Consider the following 17,500-nt stretch of genomic DNA (forward strand, 5'->3'; position numbering starts at 1 on the left):
CTTGACTGTTTTCCAAGGCCAGGCACGTGATTAGCAAGATTTTCAGGTGTGTTTCTCCTACTAGTAAAGCAGAAATTTCGTTCATATGTCATACAACCATGAAAGCGTCCTTGTTAACTGCTTTTCTCTCTCATCTTGACTGCTTTCCAAGGCCACAGATGAATAGCAAGGTTCTCAAGTGTTTGTCAGATTAATAATGCAGAAATCTTGTTAATACGTCATAGAATTATAAAGGCATCGTTCAGAAATGCTTCTCTCTCTCTCTCTCTCTCACTATAACTGCTTTCCAAGGCAACATAGGCCACATAGCAAGGTTCTGAAGTGTTTCTCAGATTAATAATGCAGAAATCTTGTTAATACGTCATAAAACCATAATGACATCCTTGAAAAATGCTTTGCTCTCACCTTGACTGTTTTTTAAGGCCACAGAAATTATTAGCAAGATTTTCAAGTGTATTTCTCAAGTTAATAATGCAGAAATCTTGTTAATACGTCATAAAACATAATATACTTGAAAAAATACTTTGCTCTCTCTCCACGACTGATTTCCAAAGCTACATAGTTGATTAGCAAGATTTTCAGTTGTTTTCTACTATTAGTAATATAGAAAATCTTGTTAATTATCATAAAACCACAAAAACTAACCTGAGAAACACCTTACTTTCACTACGACTGTTTTCCAAGGCCGCAGAGATGATTAGAAAGGCTTTCAGGTGTTATTCTATGCTAGTACTTTTAAAAACCTTGATAATCTGTCACTAGAACCTTGGAAACACCTTTATCAACATGTGTGACTGACGACAAGCTGAAGTGTTTGAGAATATTGGCTCAGCTTACAAACTGGCTCGCTTATCCACTCATCCACGCTCTCCTTACAATGATATCCACACTGAGGCTTTGTTACCTATCCATCTTTATCCACTCTCAATTCTTCTCTCTCTCTTCCTCCTCTTCTAATGGTTCTTATCTTCATATATCTCCTTTTCCTTCTTCTTCCTGTAATTCCTCCTTCATTTTTTCCTTCATGCGTTCCTCTTCGTTATATTTTGTCCTTTTTCCTCCTCCTCCTCCTCCATCTCCTCTTCCTTATCCTCCTCCTCCTCCTCCTCCTCCTCTTTTATCTTCAAGCACGTGGTTTTCAGACATATTTCGTAAAGAGGGTGAGTCGTATCTCTCTCTCTCTCTCTCTCTCTCTCTCTCTCTCTCTCTCTCTCTCTCTCTCTCTCTCTCTCTCTCTGACCGTCTCGTGATCAGTGCGTGCCGATAAGAAAGCGAGTCTGTTCCTTCCCTATCAGTCTGTGGTGCTCGAGGCGTGACTGATAAAGCAGTCTACTCTGCGTCAGCGATGTGCCTGCCTGACACTCTCTCCAGTTCGAAGCCCTTGATTGCTATTATCTCTTTAGCTTACAAATGAAGTTGTTAGATTGAAGGGATAGGAGAAAAAGGTTATTAATTTCATCTTTTTTTAATATAGATGTTCTTTTAATCCTTCAATACTGGGACACGTTTTTATTTAGCTTACAAATGAGGTTGTTAAATTGAAGGGATAAGAGGAAAAAGGTTACTAATTTAATCCTTTTTCAATATAGATGTTCTTTTAATCCCTTCAATACTGGACACATTTTTTACCATTAATCTTCTGACCTCCATAGACCCTTTCTAATCCCACACTAATCTCAAGGTAAAAATATGTCGCAGCATTGAAGAGGTTGATAAACTAAAATCTTGCCAATCTATCACCAGAACCATGAAAATACTCTTAAAAACACGAGTACCTTCAACTAGAGCCTTTGGAAAGCAGCGATGGTGAAAGAGCAAAGCGTTTGGGAGTACATGCCAATAGATCTCAGGGAAAGGTCGGTTAGTCATTGAATTCAGAACATTATGGTGCAGATAAAGAATTGGATGGGAGTGAATAGATACTTGGTGATTGAGAGAAGTGGGTCTGTGTGTGCGTGGATTAAACTGCATCCAGGAAGACTAAATAAAGGAAAACTAATGAAATAAATAGATAAATAATAATAATAACCAGAAAGTCGGATTATTTACATGTTTAAGTCAAAATAAGTCAATTTTCAAAACGATACCACGAAATTAAAGAAATAAACAAAAATTAGAGAGAAAAGAACGCTCAAAATGACTGACAGAAAAGAGATGATGATAATGCATGATAAAGCAGAGAGAGAGAGAGAGGGGGGTGAAGACAAATAAAAAAATAGATAATGAAGGTAAAAAGGAGAAAAAGCCACCAATGATAAAAAATACGAGTGATAAGAGAGAGAGAGAGAGAGAGAGAGAGAGAGAGAGAGATTACAATGCAGATAACTTCTTATCTTTCTTTCCTCTCTGTTGTTGTTGTTGTTGTTGTTGTTGTTGTTAGTTGTGATAGTAGGGGAGCTCTCTCTCTCTCTCTCTCTCTCTCTCTCTCTCTCTCTCTCTCTCTCTCTCTCTCTCTCTCTCTGTCTCTCTCTCTCTCACCTGGTCTATCTACTTTCAGGTAACCATAAAACAGCTGCACCTTATTTCTCTCTCTCTCTCTCTCTCTCTCTCTCTCTCTCTGGTCTATCTCTCTCTCTCTCTCTCTCTCTCTCTCTCTCTGCTCTTATCTCCTCAGCGCGGCCCAGACAGAACTCAGCATATGTGTGTGTGTTTGTGTGTGTGTGTGTGTGTGTGTGTGTGTGTGTGTGTGTGTTCCTTTTGCTACAGTCATAATTTCTTTTTCTTTTTTTCTATTATTTTTTTTCGTTTTTCTTTTGTTTTTCTTGTTATTTTTCTTGACGTTCTTGTTTTTTTTTTTTTTTTTTGTTCTGGCGGCCATCTCAAAGGATCATTTTATTTATTTTTATTTTTTCATTAGTTTTATTGCTATTAACTTGTGTATCTTCATTTTTTTTTTTTATCATTTATTTCTCTATTTTTTTCTATTTCTGTCTATTTAATGTTTGTATCTATCATCCTTTTCATTTTATTTATTTTTTTGTTGATTTTATTGTTCTTAATTTCTGTATCTCTCCGTTTTCTATTAATTTATCTCTCTATTTCTCTATTTCTGTCTATCTATTTGTATCTGTATCATTTATTTTATTGTAATTTTTTGCCTGTATCTTTTCATATTTTTCATTTATTGACCTAAGTATTACTTTCATCTTTTTAAATATAGGTGTGTTTTCAATCCCTTCAATACTTGGACACATTTCCTTTTCATTTTATCGATTTATTTGTCTATTTTTGTCTGTGTTAATGTGTGTATGTCAATTCATTTCTGTTATTCTGTCTTTCTGTTGTATTTATTCTATTTAATACAGTGTCATGTCTCTATCTTTCTTTGTCACTGTTAATTATATTCCATTTATTCATTTACCTTCATCCTGCAGAGAGAGAGAGAGAGAGAGAGAGAGAGAGAGAGAGAGAGAATCAGTACTAACCATGACAATATTGAACGTCAGCAGAACCGGTATAGACCAGCTAAGACCCTCCTCCTCCTCTTCTTTTTCCTCCTCCTCCTCCTCCTCTTCTTTTTCCTCCTCTCCTTCTCCTCCCCGTCAAGTTTTCATAATTTTTTTTTGTGTTCGTCTCTTCATGTTTCTCTCCTCTTATTTCTGTTCATTTTCTCTTTTTCTCAGGTTTATTCTCTTTCTCCTGTTATTCCTGTTCTTGTATTTTTTCTCATATTCTCTCTCACCTTGTATAATTTCTCCTTTCTCTCTCTCTCTCTCTCTCTCTCCCTGGTCCTCCTCTTCCTCTTTCTCTCTCCCAGCTTCTCTTTCTCTTTCTCCCTCCCTGCTCCTCTCTCTCTCTCTCTCTCCTCCTCTTGTTCTCGCAAATCCTCCTCTCCGTTCTGCCTTCCTTCCTGACAGCATCGATCCACACACTCTCTCTCTCTCTCTCTCTCTCTCTCTCTCTCTCAAAGAAGGATTTAGGGATAGACAAACTCATTTCATATTCATTACAAAATATATTTGGGGGTAAAACATAAACAAAACAGCAACTTGATGCGTCTGTACACCACGTAACCTCTAAACCTTCGCTATTATCACGTTTATTTCCTCCTCTTCGTGTATTTTCCTCCTTCTCTGTCGCACCAATATCTTCACGAAGCATTATATTAAGCCTAACAAATAAAAATAATAGAAAAAAAAGTCGTAAACATAAATTTAATCCCCGTGATAGGAAATACATGAAAAAAATTGAATTGAGCAACAAATAATAATGATAATAGTAATAATAACTCGAGCCATGCATTTATACAATCCTCAGTACCTTATAGAACAACCTTACAATCCTCCAATCCCACATCGACTACAGGCAAAAAAACAGCATTCGATTCCCCTTTATAAACTCATCAAAGAGGATTCGAACCGTTTCTGTAACACCCGATGCTTCAGTTAGGCAGTTCTTCAGGTACCAGCTCGTTCAAACAAAAGAAAACTATTATAATATAGCATAGACTCCGTGAGCGTACAAGGGAAGCTACACTCCACACAGAAAGGGTCATTGTTAAGAGTTCGGCAATTCCTGGGTTTGGGCACGATACAGGTGGTGGTGGTGGTGGTGAAGGTGGTGGTTGGTTTTGTGGTTATCCGGGATGTTATCAGTTTTCCTTCATCGAATTGGTTTATCGTGAAAATGTTGTACTGCTTTACAGATAATAGAAAAGTGGTTAATTGTTTGTCCAGAAATCCCATGACTCGATAAATTTATTACTTTTTACGTTTGAGATATACGAAAAAACAAGGTAAAATTGAGGTCATCATAGAAATTTCGTACTATGTTGGAAATAATAAATAAAGATCAATTCTTAGTCCGGAAATTCCACGGTTCGATCAATTTATTAGTTTTTACTTTTGATATATACGAAACAAAAGGTAAAATCGAAGTAATGCTAGAAATGTTGTACTGCGTTGGAAATAATAAACAAAATAAAGATGAATTATTAGTCTATAAATTATATGAATCGATAAATTTATTAGTTTTTACGTTTGAAATATACGTAAAAAAAAGCAAAATTTGGAATAATCATCGAAATTTTGTACTGCGTTGAAAATAATAAGTAGAATAAAGATGAATTCCTAGTCCCAAAAAAAATATATGACGCGATCAATTTAATTAGTTTTCCGCTTAAAATTTAAAGAGAAAAGCAAAATTTTGGTGATCCATGTCAAACTTCCCAGGCCATCATCACTTCAAGGGTCGTGAAAAGCATGAATAATGAAGAAATATGAGTACAGTCTCTTGATAATTAAACACGAGACTAATTGAACGAAAAAAAAAAATGTTGAATGCACGAATGATGATTATGATGAGAGGCAGTGAACATGAGACTTGAATGATATGATAAGACCCTCTTTCACCACCACCACCACCACTGCCATCACCATCACCTGACTTAAATATATGGAAGAGAAGAAAGGAAGAAATAACGTAAAGCTGGAAAGAAAACAGAGAATAAGAAAAAAAGAGGGAATATTGAAAGACTAGGGTAAAGAAAACTGAAATAAAGATTAAATAAAGTGAAAGAAAGGAAGGAGGAAAAAATATACAAAAAAAAAATATATATAGGACATCTTGAGTGCGTAAGGATGAAGCCAAGAAGGATGGAATAAGAGAAAGGTAGACAGGAAAGAAGTAAAGGAGGAAAGACCAGTTAGGAAAGGCAGGATAGTCGACAGTGGGAGGGGCGGAATGTTGAGGCGTGTGAGTGCTCGTAGCTTCCGTCTTTTCCACCATAAGATTCAGTAATTATCACAGCATGTATCTACACACTTAGGCACGGTAACCTCTGCACCACAGGCCAATCAATCAATAACAAGCACAGATAACGAGGGAGATATCACTGTCCGGTCTCGCTATCCGTTCAAGGTAAGGTACATTTTTCACTGTGCTTCTGTTACCGCGCCTAAATCACTTACAAAAACTTATATGATGCTTAGACTATATGTATATACTTATTTACACGAAAAGAACCTTGCTCCTACTACCACGACATACTAAGAGGAATAGTTAGCTTACACCTGTTTAGCTACACTCTACCTTTACTATTCTTTACCTCCATCTATTTCTCTCTCTTTCCAGTGTATCGTGTCAGGGAGATCACTTGGGGCAGGGCTGCAGTGAGTCTGTAGCCCAGTAGCTTCAAGACACACCTGTTTGAACACGATCCCCGCAATGAAGTAACAGTGAAAGGTAGTTAGTTGTAAGTGGAGCAGTGTGTGTGTGTGTGTGTGTGTGTGTGTGTGTGTGTGTGTGTGTGTGTGTGTGTGTGTGTGTGTGTGTGTGGACATTACGTGCATCAGCCTGTTTCTAGTACATGTGTTGTGGTTAATGCAACGTAGATTTCATGGTGTTCAAAATCCATCCATAACAGTAAACTCAAATTAGGGTTTGTGTTCAAAGTTCCGTTTTGATAGCACTCCGTCATAACCCAACTCAAAGTGTGTTCACAATGGTTCTCTTCATTACAAATTTAATGAAGATTACTCGATGTCAATTTTGTGATTACAGTTCAAAGTGTCCAAATGTTTCACTTTCTTACAAATTTCAGTTAAAGATTATACAAACATACAAATCTGATATCAAAATAGATGTTTAAAATACTTATGTTCATCACAAATTTCATGAACATTAAGAAAACTTGAAACTTTAAGACCTTTAGTCCAAAAAAAATAAAAACATTGAGAAACAAACCAGACAATTTCATAGACCATACAAACTTTACATCGTTTACAAAATCAACTAAAAACCTCACAACACCCAAACAAAACTAGACACTCACTTGAACCAAAAGAAGAAGTAATCACAACACAATCAAACAGAGCTTCACCAAACAAAACTTCAGTCATCTTACGCAAACGAGGAGAAGCGCGAACCTTTGAAACAGATAACGAGTAGCTGGGAATCAAGTCAACTGTTAGATAAGGCAATGATACGACATGGCTTCCAACTAACCAACAGCTTGTAGGTCATGGCATTACAAGAGGCTGATATAAACTCTGCCTTCTAACAATCATAAGATAACGTTAACATTAAAACAGAGGGAACACTCAACACGCCTGACCACTGATGGGGAATGAACGGCGATACAAAAACATTAAAATCGTTTCCTTTGGCGATGTGAAACCATGATGTCCAATTCTCCAACACAGTGAGGAAATAAGGGTCTAAATTCTCGGAAATGATTGACAATACAAATATACGAGTGAATGTTTGCTTTGGTGATGTGATAATGCGATATCCAGTTCTCGAACAGGACATAGAAATCTTAGGCAGTGCAATGAAATGAAAGTTGAAAGCGTCGATTGGGGGGAAAGGATTGGCAATACAAATATACGAAAAAATTAACGTTTGCATCGATGCGAAAATGTAACATCTAATTCTCCAACATGACATAAAAATCTCGAACAATGTAATGAAGCTTCAAAGTCTTATTGGCGGGAAATGACCGACAATACCAACGTACAAAAAGTGAAAAGAAGGTTGGCGATATAAATGCAACATTCAGACCTTCAACACGATACAAAAGAGTCGAGGCAGTGTAATGAAGGTTTCCAAATGAAGTTAATCGGTTTTCTGTCCCACCACAATACGCCTCCCTGTGATAACTGAGCAAAACGTACGTAGGCCCCACCAGACCCACCTGCATCAATTGGCATAACCTTTGGGCACTCAGGTACGGAAAGACAGGAGTGGAATGAGGAAGAGGAAATGTCCGACTGTATACATCACAGCGTTTTTGTTTCTTCCTCTATTTCGTTGACTTTGATCTCCATCTTTTTCGTGTGTACTGGAATGATAACCCGGAAAGGTGACTCCGATTTGGTGGGCGCGGCGACAAAGACAACAAACGAAAGGGAACAGGATGATGACGCAATGTACAGGTGATGCGATGTCATTATGGGATGAGGCTCAATTATTTACATGTGTGATGAAACCCACTGCCACATAGAACAGGGGCCCGAGGGAAGGAGGCATAGGAACTGGAGCCAAGGACAGCGGCAGCACGGAAGCTTAATTGGTAACTTGCTTGTGTCAGGAAGCGGGAGGTGGACGACGAGATTAACACTGACGGGCAGAGTGCATTTGGCCACAAGCTTAACACATGGTGGGTGGACCGGGGCTTGCAGTGTGCTAGGATGGTGGTGGGCAGGGATTACTATTGCTGGGGATGTTACTTCTCTTATTTTTGGAATGGTGAGATGCATTTGGCCAACGTCCCCTTATATTTCACTCCTCACAGCTGTCTGGTAGAGGCCGAGAGATGAGCTGGCTTTTGTCTAAATGTAACTCCTCTATTTGAACGTCATTTTGTAATATTCAACTATGGAAAATGTCAAAAACACTTTTCAATGGACTTTTCTCAAGATAACTTCAGTCACAGGTGGAACTAGACTCAATTTGAACGAGGATTAGTATGCAAACTGACTATGACGAATTTCACAAGCGCCTTTTATTTAACGCTTATCTTCCTGGAGGTTGTGTGGCATCGTGACAAAAGCAAACACACCTCTCACTAGTCAGTCCTCTCTTAGGGTCTCTGCTTAGCCTCTGGTGACAACAAGGTGTTCAGGGAGAGTTCAGGTCCCCTCCCTCACCACTCGCCCTCCAGCCACTAGCGAAAAGACCCATCCAAAGATCCAAAGACTACAGTAAAAAATTATATACCTTTCTCGGTGCAGTCACGTGCCCATGAAAGTAGTGGGTATATACTCTTTATACGATAATAAAAGACCGTTTCCCAAATAACATATGGTACAAAATTATATCAATATCCTCCCCTAATGCTGCCATGAATTTTTTTTTCTGTTTTTTTCTTTCTGTTACAAATAAGAAGTCTTTCCAAAATAAAATGAAAAATATCATATAAAATTCTTTCTCTATCTGTTTCTTTCCCCCCTTTTTGCATTGCTGCTGGGGGTTCCGCTATTTTCTTGCACATTTTGAGGCAAAGAAACATTGGAACCAGCAGACTGTCTCTATTTGTACCAGGAAGCACCAGTTTTGTTTGAATACTTGCCTTTGCTGACCTAACTCGCATCCCTGTCAGCCTTCCCCACTTGCAACTCCACCATCATCAGCACCTCAGCATGACAGACATTGTGTGTCGCTGGTACTCTTCTCAAGGGATAAAGTCCAGCACCAAATCTGACAACCAAGTGATGTGAATGATCTTTCTCTCTAATCATGTGAGGAGTTGTTCCTGTGCAGCAGTGCTGGAAGCTGCACAGCCTGGTAAGTGGTGAGGCTGGCAGGGCACGAGATAGGCAGGTCCGGCATCAGAGAATGCATCCTAGAGTGCAGTGTCCTGGTTACTCTTTATCAACCGTTCACTGCACTCACTCTCTCTCTGGCCGCCTCAGTAGCAGACCAGGTGAACATTCTCCAAGACTCGCCGCATCGCGTCTCTCCGTGCAACACTGACACACACACGTACAGACTAGATACAATCGTCTCCTTCACCAGAGTAGGACAAGCTTCCATTCTTTGCAAAAAATATCCATGGAACTCTCCACCTTACTGAATAATCCAAAATATAATTTATGCTTGAAAATATAGACTATGTATAGTAATTAGTTTTAAATAATCCAACAAGAAAGAATTTGAAAAAAACTCATATAAGATTATCAAAGTCCTCATTTAGGTGTCACTTTTTAACCATATCTATGTCGCACTGGGCTTCTGCTGCTACTCATGACATAAATAGAATGAAAACCCAGGCAACATGAGGACTTGAAGTGAGACACGGGAAATGCACGAACGGCTGCCGAGCGTAGCAACTAACAGCCCACAACTCTGTTCTCCCAGACTCACGGGCTGCTCAATGCTGTACTCAGAAGTTGACCGACACTGTTCTTTTCCTGAGTGGGCCTGGGGAGCCGGCCGGGGAGTTCTGCGTGGAGGAGGTGAGCGTCAGCCACAGCCCCACACACTTGCTCAGCGATCCCCACCTGCAATGTAGAGAGACCAGGTTAGTGGTGCACAAGTGTTGGCTTCTATATAAGACTCTATCTACTGAAGACCAATTACTGTGGGTAGCAAAATGAAGGGTAATGATGCACAGGTGTATGCATTTTACGAGTGTGTTGGGAAGATTGCATGTAAACTCCTGATTCGTCAATACCTCCGTACATTGCAATGCTGACTGAAGCAAATCATTCACACAGACAGACACACTTGAGGATGAAGTAATAAAACCATCTACTTTTCAACACAAGTTACCTCAGAACAATAATCTGATAAGTTGCTATGCTGAGCTACACAAACATTCCCACACACACACACACACACACACACACACACACACACACACACACACACACACACACACACACACCACAGACCGATAGGGTGATAAGGCTTTCTAGTTTCTATCTGATAGCTTATAAGTCCAATGAACCCAAATACGTGACTTTATCTCCACGCACACTCTGTCCCTGAGTGTTGCCTGCAGCTGCTCACAACCCAGCCCCTTTCCCCTCCTTACCCCTTCACTGATGAGTTAGCAGCGCGAGTGAAACTTATCCTATTAAACACTGATGAGATTTTAACTTTATGAATGGGAGAACTTGGCTAGCATTTTCAATTTCACACACACACACACACACACACACTAACCTCTTCATTTACTATCCATATTTTACGTGAGACAGCAAATTTTCCATTCCTTTTCTTCCTTTCTATCTTTGTCTGAAGTCATTTATCTCATCGAAAAGAAGGAAAAAGAAGAGAAAAAAACACGTATCTACATGTCACTTCATCTGTCCATCACCAGCACAAAGGGAAGGTTAACTAAGGAGAGATAAAAACAGACACTCAAGTGGGAGATAAAAATGTAGGGCACGTATGAGATGCACCACGATAACTATACGGAACGGAGATGGGTGGTGGTGGTGGTGGTGGTGGTGGTGGTGAACTTTTTACGGAAAGGAGAACGGGAAAGGAGAATAGATGAGGGAGGGAGGGAGGGAAGAACACACGTAATCGATATCGAAGAGAGAGAGAGAGAGAGAGAGAGAGAGAGAGAGAGAGAGAGAGAGAGAGAGAGAGAGAGAGAGAGAGAGAGAGAGAGAGAGAGAGACGCATTGTATGATGAAAAAGAGATTATGAGATAAGAAAATAATAGAGACGGGAAAAGATAACAGAGAGAGAGAGAGAGAGAGAGAGAGAGAGAGAGAGAGAGAGAATACTGACCTGGCTGCATCACTGAGCTGGCGTGCCCTCTGTCCATCCCCATACCTGCAGGACACAACCATCTGTTCTGAGTTCTGCCACACCCTGTACGGCTGCACGATCAGCTGGGGAAGGAGAGCAGGACATTAGAACTGGGACACAAGACTAGAGCAGGATATTATTACTGGGACAGAAGACTAAAGACAGGAAGAGAATGGGGAGATTAAACAAAGGAGGAAGGGATATTACACTGAATTAAAGGGCAAGAGGAGAATGGAGAGGCGAAGAAAAGGAAGAGATTTTAGAACTAGGACACAAGACGAGAGTTAAAGACAGGAGAATGGGGAGATTAAATAAAGGAGAAAGGGATATTACACTGAATTAAAAAGGGAAAAGAGGAGAATGGAGAGACGAAGAGAAAGAGATTTTAGAACTAGGGCACAAGGAAAGAGAAAGAGACATTAGAAACTAGGAAACAAGACTAGAGTTTAAAGACAAATGAATAGCGAAAGACGAAGAAAAAGAAAGGAGAAAGAGATATTAGATTGAAGACACAAGACCACTGAGTTTAAAAGCACGAGGAAAATGGAGAACTGAAAGAAAAGACACTGCTAGTAATATAATGATGAAGGTTCTAATTGGAGTGGAGAGCGTAACTGTTTAAGTAAGCGTGTTAATATTCCACTATTATCGGTAATAAGTGGGTTGTTTTAATCATTACGATCTAGACCATTAGTGCATATTCGTCAATCAAGGACTCATTATTAGTAGTTATGATGTGTTTCTCTCTCTCTCTCTCTCTCTCTCTCTCTCTCTCTCTCTCTCTCTCTCTGATTTTTATTACCGCTATACATTTTATTTCATTTCATGTCAAAAAAGCAAAAAATGAAAGGAAATGTGGAAAAAACTCATCAATCAGTCAATGAGATTAGCGAAGCGAGACTGACAGTGAAAATTATTAAACCAGTGTTGTAAAATATGTTTCATTGTGAAGAATTCTTTTCATTACGAGACAGCCACTAGTCAGTCATCCCTCCACCCCCTCCTACCCCTCCACACCAGCCCCCATCCCTGCTCCATCTCCTTCCAATCCTACCCTCCTTCCTCCCGCCTCCACACCCCGGTCCCAGTATAGCACCTGTCAATATCACGGCCAAGGTAAGCACAATATTGCTGCCAGTGTGAATATGTATTGTTTTGATCGCGTGCAGTAATTTGGCAAAGGTAAATGTATAAGCTGATGGGAAAACTCAACTGAATAGTCAATATGAAGCTGATATTTTGATAACTTCGTAAATAAACATAGAAATCACTAAAATAACAATATATAGAATCTCAAACACACTAAATAAAGATCAGAAATACAAAAAAACAACTACCAGAAACACTAAATTGATCCTTTCAATACTGGAACATCTTTTTACCTTGAGATTTCTTAAAGATTAGACTATTTTATTGGCATTAGGAAGGGTCTATGGAGGTCAGAACACTAATGGCCACAGTCTTCACTATCTTAATACCCCAAAAGAGTTCCTGAAGCTGTATAAGATCCATAAATAGTCACCAGTATGAATATGGAAACGCGTCATGGTATTGAAGGAGTTAACTACAAAGGAAGAAGATAACACACACACACACACACACACACAGGTAACCAACTCAACTAAACCCACTTCTCCTACAAATAAGCAGAAACCAACGAAAAAAACAAACTAACCTGCAGAACAATACCCAAACACACGGTAACCTAACTTCCCAGAACACACACATCACCACCAACATCACCACCGCAAACACACATTGATTTCCACATACCTTAAGGGCTGCTGATGTGACCTCGCCGGCTGGAAGAGGTGGCTTGTGCACATCCCTAGAGTTGTTAATCCTTGCTGTCACTCCCTCGTGCCAGTAATCCTTGAGAGGCTGACGTACTGCCCGCTGCCTGCCGTCCTTATCTCGCATCAAGTGGGCCAGTTCCAGGTTAGCAAGGCTTGGTTCTGCGGGAGAGAGGAGAGAGAAATTAGGATTGACGGCCATGTTCAGAAACGCCTTACCTTTCACCACCACAATTTTTCAAGTCCCCTTTAGACAACTAGCTGGGTTTTCAAGACAGTTTCTCATGATCAATTAGAAATCTTGCTAATCCTTCACCAAAACCATAAAAATACTTTTAAAAACATGAGTATCTTCAATAAGAGCCTTTGGAAATAGTGATCGTAAGTGTGCAAAGCTATTCTGAATTGGGCTATGAAAAGAAGGAAAAGTGAAACGAAGATAAGGAAGGGGAGATATGGTGATTAGGAAGGAAAGAGTTAGGAATTAAGGTGTGTGTTTGAAGAGCAGGAAGAGTTAGATACGATAAGGAGGGAAAAGGATATAATTAAGGTATTTGAGAGGGAGAAGGAGAAGGGGATGAAAATATTATGAAAAATTTTAGTGTGTGTGTGTGTTACTCGATATATTACCGGTTTCTAGTCTGTATCCACGCACCATGAACTCTCTCTCTCTCTCTCTCTCTCTCTCTCTCTCTCTCTCTCTCTCTCTCTCTCTCTTTGCCTGTCATGTTCCCTCCCTCTCTCCTGTCTCTCACCCTCCCCCTCCTTCCTTCCGTCCTCCTCCTCTTCCACCTCCTCCACACGGCCTTGATAATGGTTGCCATGTGTGGGGCTGGTGACGTGTGGTGCCTGACTGCTTGTCTCCCAAACTTTGTCAGGGACTGATGAGAGATGAGGTGAAGTTTGGGAAGACATTGGTGTGTGTGAATGTGTGGCAAGGATATGGCAACACTCGAGGCGCCAAGGGTTGTCTGTCGCTCCCTCTCCGCGATCTGCTAGGCTGCCACACGTGCGGGTTGGCCAAGGGGGGTGTATATTGCACGTGTGTGTGTGTGTGTGTGTGTAGGGGAGGGGGAACTGGTGGGCCCGGTACAGCGTGTGGTGAATACTGGGATCTTGAGTTGACAAGGCCACTTCTGACGGGAAATGAAGCGAGTTGTTCTGCCTAAATGTGTTTGTACCTTGTGACTGCTGCCTCTACTACTACTACTACTACTACTACTAATACAAGTAATACTCCTCCTCCTCCTTCTCCTTCTACTACTACTACTACTACTACTACGTATACTACCTACTTAACTACTACTGATATTGATTAGTAGTCTACCATTACTACTACGGTAACACCAACACCATTGATTTACTACAAGCTGCCTTACTAAAACGATATCTCATTGACCTACTACTACTACTACTACTACTACTACTACTACTACTACTACTACTCCCGTCATGCTTCAGTATAACATCGCTGTCAGTGGGGAAGGACAAGATTTGTTTACATGGGTTAAGGCGTGTGCTGGCAACCTCTATTTCCCAACACATCACTCCCTCCATCTCCCTCCCTCCCTCTCTCTCTCTCTCTCTCTCTCTCTCTGAACATTCCTCCTCTCCCTGGCGACACACCAAACGCTCACCTAGACGCTAATATCTAAGAAAAGTAAAGAAATACACTCGCAAACCCAATGACACTAACATTTTCTACCATCAATGTCTACGTGTCAAATAACTCGATTATCATTATGCAGGAAGAATTTAAGCTGAAGTATTCTGACTAAGCACGAAGAACTGTAGGCTTAGCTAACAGAGGGGGTAGGAGGCTAAGAGGGAAGAGGAAGGGAGGGTGAGAGGTGAGGGTAGGAAAGAAGAGGCTAAAAGGGTCAGGAGGAGGAGGAGGAGGGAGAACAGAAAGAGGTCATAGGGTTCTTTACTCAATATTTTCCTAGTTATTGTTATTCTGTCTACTTTTCGGCCTTTAATTGGTGGAATTGTGTTATTTTGGCATGAAAGACGAGGCTCAGTGGCTGCTAATTCAAGTTCTGGGGTATATTATTTAAAACGTCGCAATTTTTTCCTTCTTTGTTGCTGTAAACTGGTGTGTGTGTGTGTGTGTGTGTGTGTGTGTGTGTGTGTGTGTGTGTGTGTGTGTGTGTGTGTGTGTGTGTGTGTGTGTGTGTGTGTGTGTGTGTGTGTGTGTGTGTGTGTGTGTGTGTGTGTGTCTGTGTTTTTTCTCGTCTCCCTGAATACCACACATTCCTAACCGTACACAAATCGCTGTGTGTGTGTGTGTGTGTGTGTGTGTGTGTGTGTGTGTGTGTGTGTGTGTATTAATCGAAGTGTTTTTCTCCAGAACATTCCCTTCAAGATAAGCGTGTGAGGAGTAGCGTTCGTAACTCCCTGTATTGATCTCTGAATATGAAATCCATTGAATTCCAAAGTCTAGATAGTTTTAGAATTTATGTCTCTGTACCTTCCACGAGTTATAAGCATCTTTACATTGCCTTACTTCATTCAACTCTTACCCCTTCAGTACTAAGACGCATTTTATTACCATGAGTTTTGGGTGATTGGACGATTTTATTTATATTAGGAAGGCTATGTAGAGGTCAGAAGATTAATGGCCAGTCTTCACTATTTCAATCCCCACATATGTAACCGAAGCTGTACAAAATCACCAGAGTAAGCAGAATGAATGTGAAAGTCATGGTACTGAAGGGCTTAGAATCCAAGTGGCTTCTTGAAACACGCAAAATCTGCCTATTCTAACTTGAAATCGCACCAAAATCGATACTTTCTAGTTAAGAACTTTACCAAACTCATCGTTCAGTTTATTAATAGTAAGACAGCACCCGTGAAATTTAATAAAAGCACGTAATATCAACTTGAATAAGAGTGGAAGTTAACCACCACCGGATTCAAGTATGTTGCAATGTGTTTGAGATTGATCTACGTATTATGAAATTTTGCATTATCGTCTTAGTTATCCTGTAATGACAAATCTAACGTCATTTCTAAATTCTATTACCGAAGACTGTGAGAAATAAAACTGAAGAATTATTTCAAATCTTACACTTGCATATTTTGGAGATTGAGAGACACTTGTGCTGAAAGACTGAGAAATTTAAGTAAATGAGAGGAAATAATGAAAATGGTGTGTACTCTCTCTCTCTCTCTCTCTCTCTCTCTCTCTCTCTCTGACGTCACGGGATCACAGTGAATCATGACATGCTTGAGTGACAGTCGTGGCCCGCTTGTTTCTTTGGCAGTGTTTGTTCTGGCAGTGGTCGTGGTGGTGGTGATGGTGATCGTGATGAAGGAAGGGCTGATGGTATAGTGTGTGTATGTTTGTTGTGTTACCATTTGTTTACTAGAGAGCTTTTACTACGTTGTGTGTGTGTGTGTGTGTGTGTGTGTGTGTGACACCTGCAAGTGATCACAGTGAAAAGTCGCTTATACACTAGATGACTAGGCACTCTCTCTCTCTCTCTCTCTCTCTCTCTCTCTCTCTCTCTCTCTGCGTCCACTTACTTTTGTTCTTGGGGAGGATGGCGATGCCCCAGTGGTGGTGCAGCTTGATGTTGAACTCGAAGATGTCCCCGGAGCGCACCTGGGACAGCAGCTTCTCGCAGTTCTGGCGGGTGAACCAGGGCGTCAGCAGCATGAAGTTAGAGGGCATCTTCTTGGCTTCCTTCTTCTCCTTCTCCTTGGCTTTCTTAGCGGCCTTCTTGTCCAGGACGGGGGAGTGGGGCTGCAGGGCGGCCGAGGCCATGTCGATTTCCTTCTTCTTGAGCAGTGAGAGGTCGGAGTGCACGGTGAGGTTACCAGTGGACTGCGTGAGGCGGGCAGCTGACACCACGGCAGCAGAGGCGGTGTGTCGCCGTGGGGAGCCTAGCAGGTGGCCGCCCTTGTTCTGCGAGGGAAGGCGACACAGACGATCAGTGCACTCCTTGGGGTCGTGATCATCGTCCTTCCTGCGGTTAGCGCGCTGGGGCGGGAGTGGGTCCAGAGGTGGCGTATCTCCAGCTTGTCGCATGGGGTCAGCTTGGCCACCACAGCTGGTGCGGGAAAAGTTGTGGATAAGCTGAGAACGCCGAGATACTAGCTGTCTCTCCAGAGACTGCGCGTACAGAGTGCTAACTTGCATCATGGCTGCGGTCTTTCTGGCGGACGCCCAAACGTGTATAGGAAACGCTGCACGCACACACGGCCTCTCTGCCTTAGTAGTGCCCGTCTATACAAGGCTTGACGAAGGCAGAGTTCAGCGGTGGCGATCACGTCTGACAGTTCCCGCGCGCGCTACGAGGGTCGCCGCCCCGCGAGCGGTGTTACTGTACTACTCGATGTAACGTTATGGCTCTCTTGAGTGTTGTGGTAGGACCGTTCGCACCTTCCTCTCTTCTCTTGCAGTTCTGGTGGACGTGTGAGTTATAGACTGAGGAGAAAGTATCTGTGAAGGGCGCGGTGCGCTGCGGACAGGTTGTCGCGGGCTGAAGCAAAACACT

The 17,500-nt window shown here is 41.2% G+C and overlaps 2 protein-coding genes across 3 annotated transcripts in view; one reads left to right on the plus strand and one right to left on the minus strand.

Moving 5' to 3' along the window:
• Positions 1–3,935: 3,935 nt before the first annotated feature.
• Positions 3,936–17,500, minus strand: part of LOC123507496 — a 22,642-nt gene continuing 9,077 nt past the window's right edge. The window contains exons 2-5 of one of the 2 annotated variants that reach the window (XM_045260406.1): positions 16,527–17,053; positions 12,979–13,160; positions 11,185–11,288; positions 3,936–9,941 (exon numbers count right to left, since the gene is read on the minus strand). In XM_045260406.1, coding sequence (XP_045116341.1) covers positions 9,824–9,941; positions 11,185–11,288; positions 12,979–13,160; positions 16,527–17,031 — 909 coding nt within the window. In that variant the 5' untranslated portion in view covers positions 17,032–17,053 and the 3' untranslated portion in view covers positions 3,936–9,823. Of the gene's footprint in view, positions 9,942–11,184; positions 11,289–12,978; positions 13,161–16,526 lie in introns of both variants that reach the window. The other variant, XM_045260405.1, reaches the window with a different exon arrangement.
• LOC123507498 (citramalyl-CoA lyase, mitochondrial-like) overlaps positions 16,309–17,500 on the plus strand; it is a 58,862-nt gene continuing 57,670 nt past the window's right edge. Inside the window, exon 1 of the mRNA XM_045260408.1 lies at positions 16,309–16,326. Within this exon, the coding sequence (XP_045116343.1) occupies positions 16,309–16,326 (18 nt within the window). The remainder of the gene's footprint in view (positions 16,327–17,500) is intronic.

Source organism: Portunus trituberculatus, chromosome 22, assembly GCF_017591435.1.
Source record: "Portunus trituberculatus isolate SZX2019 chromosome 22, ASM1759143v1, whole genome shotgun sequence".
NCBI lineage: Eukaryota > Metazoa > Arthropoda > Malacostraca > Decapoda > Portunidae > Portunus > Portunus trituberculatus.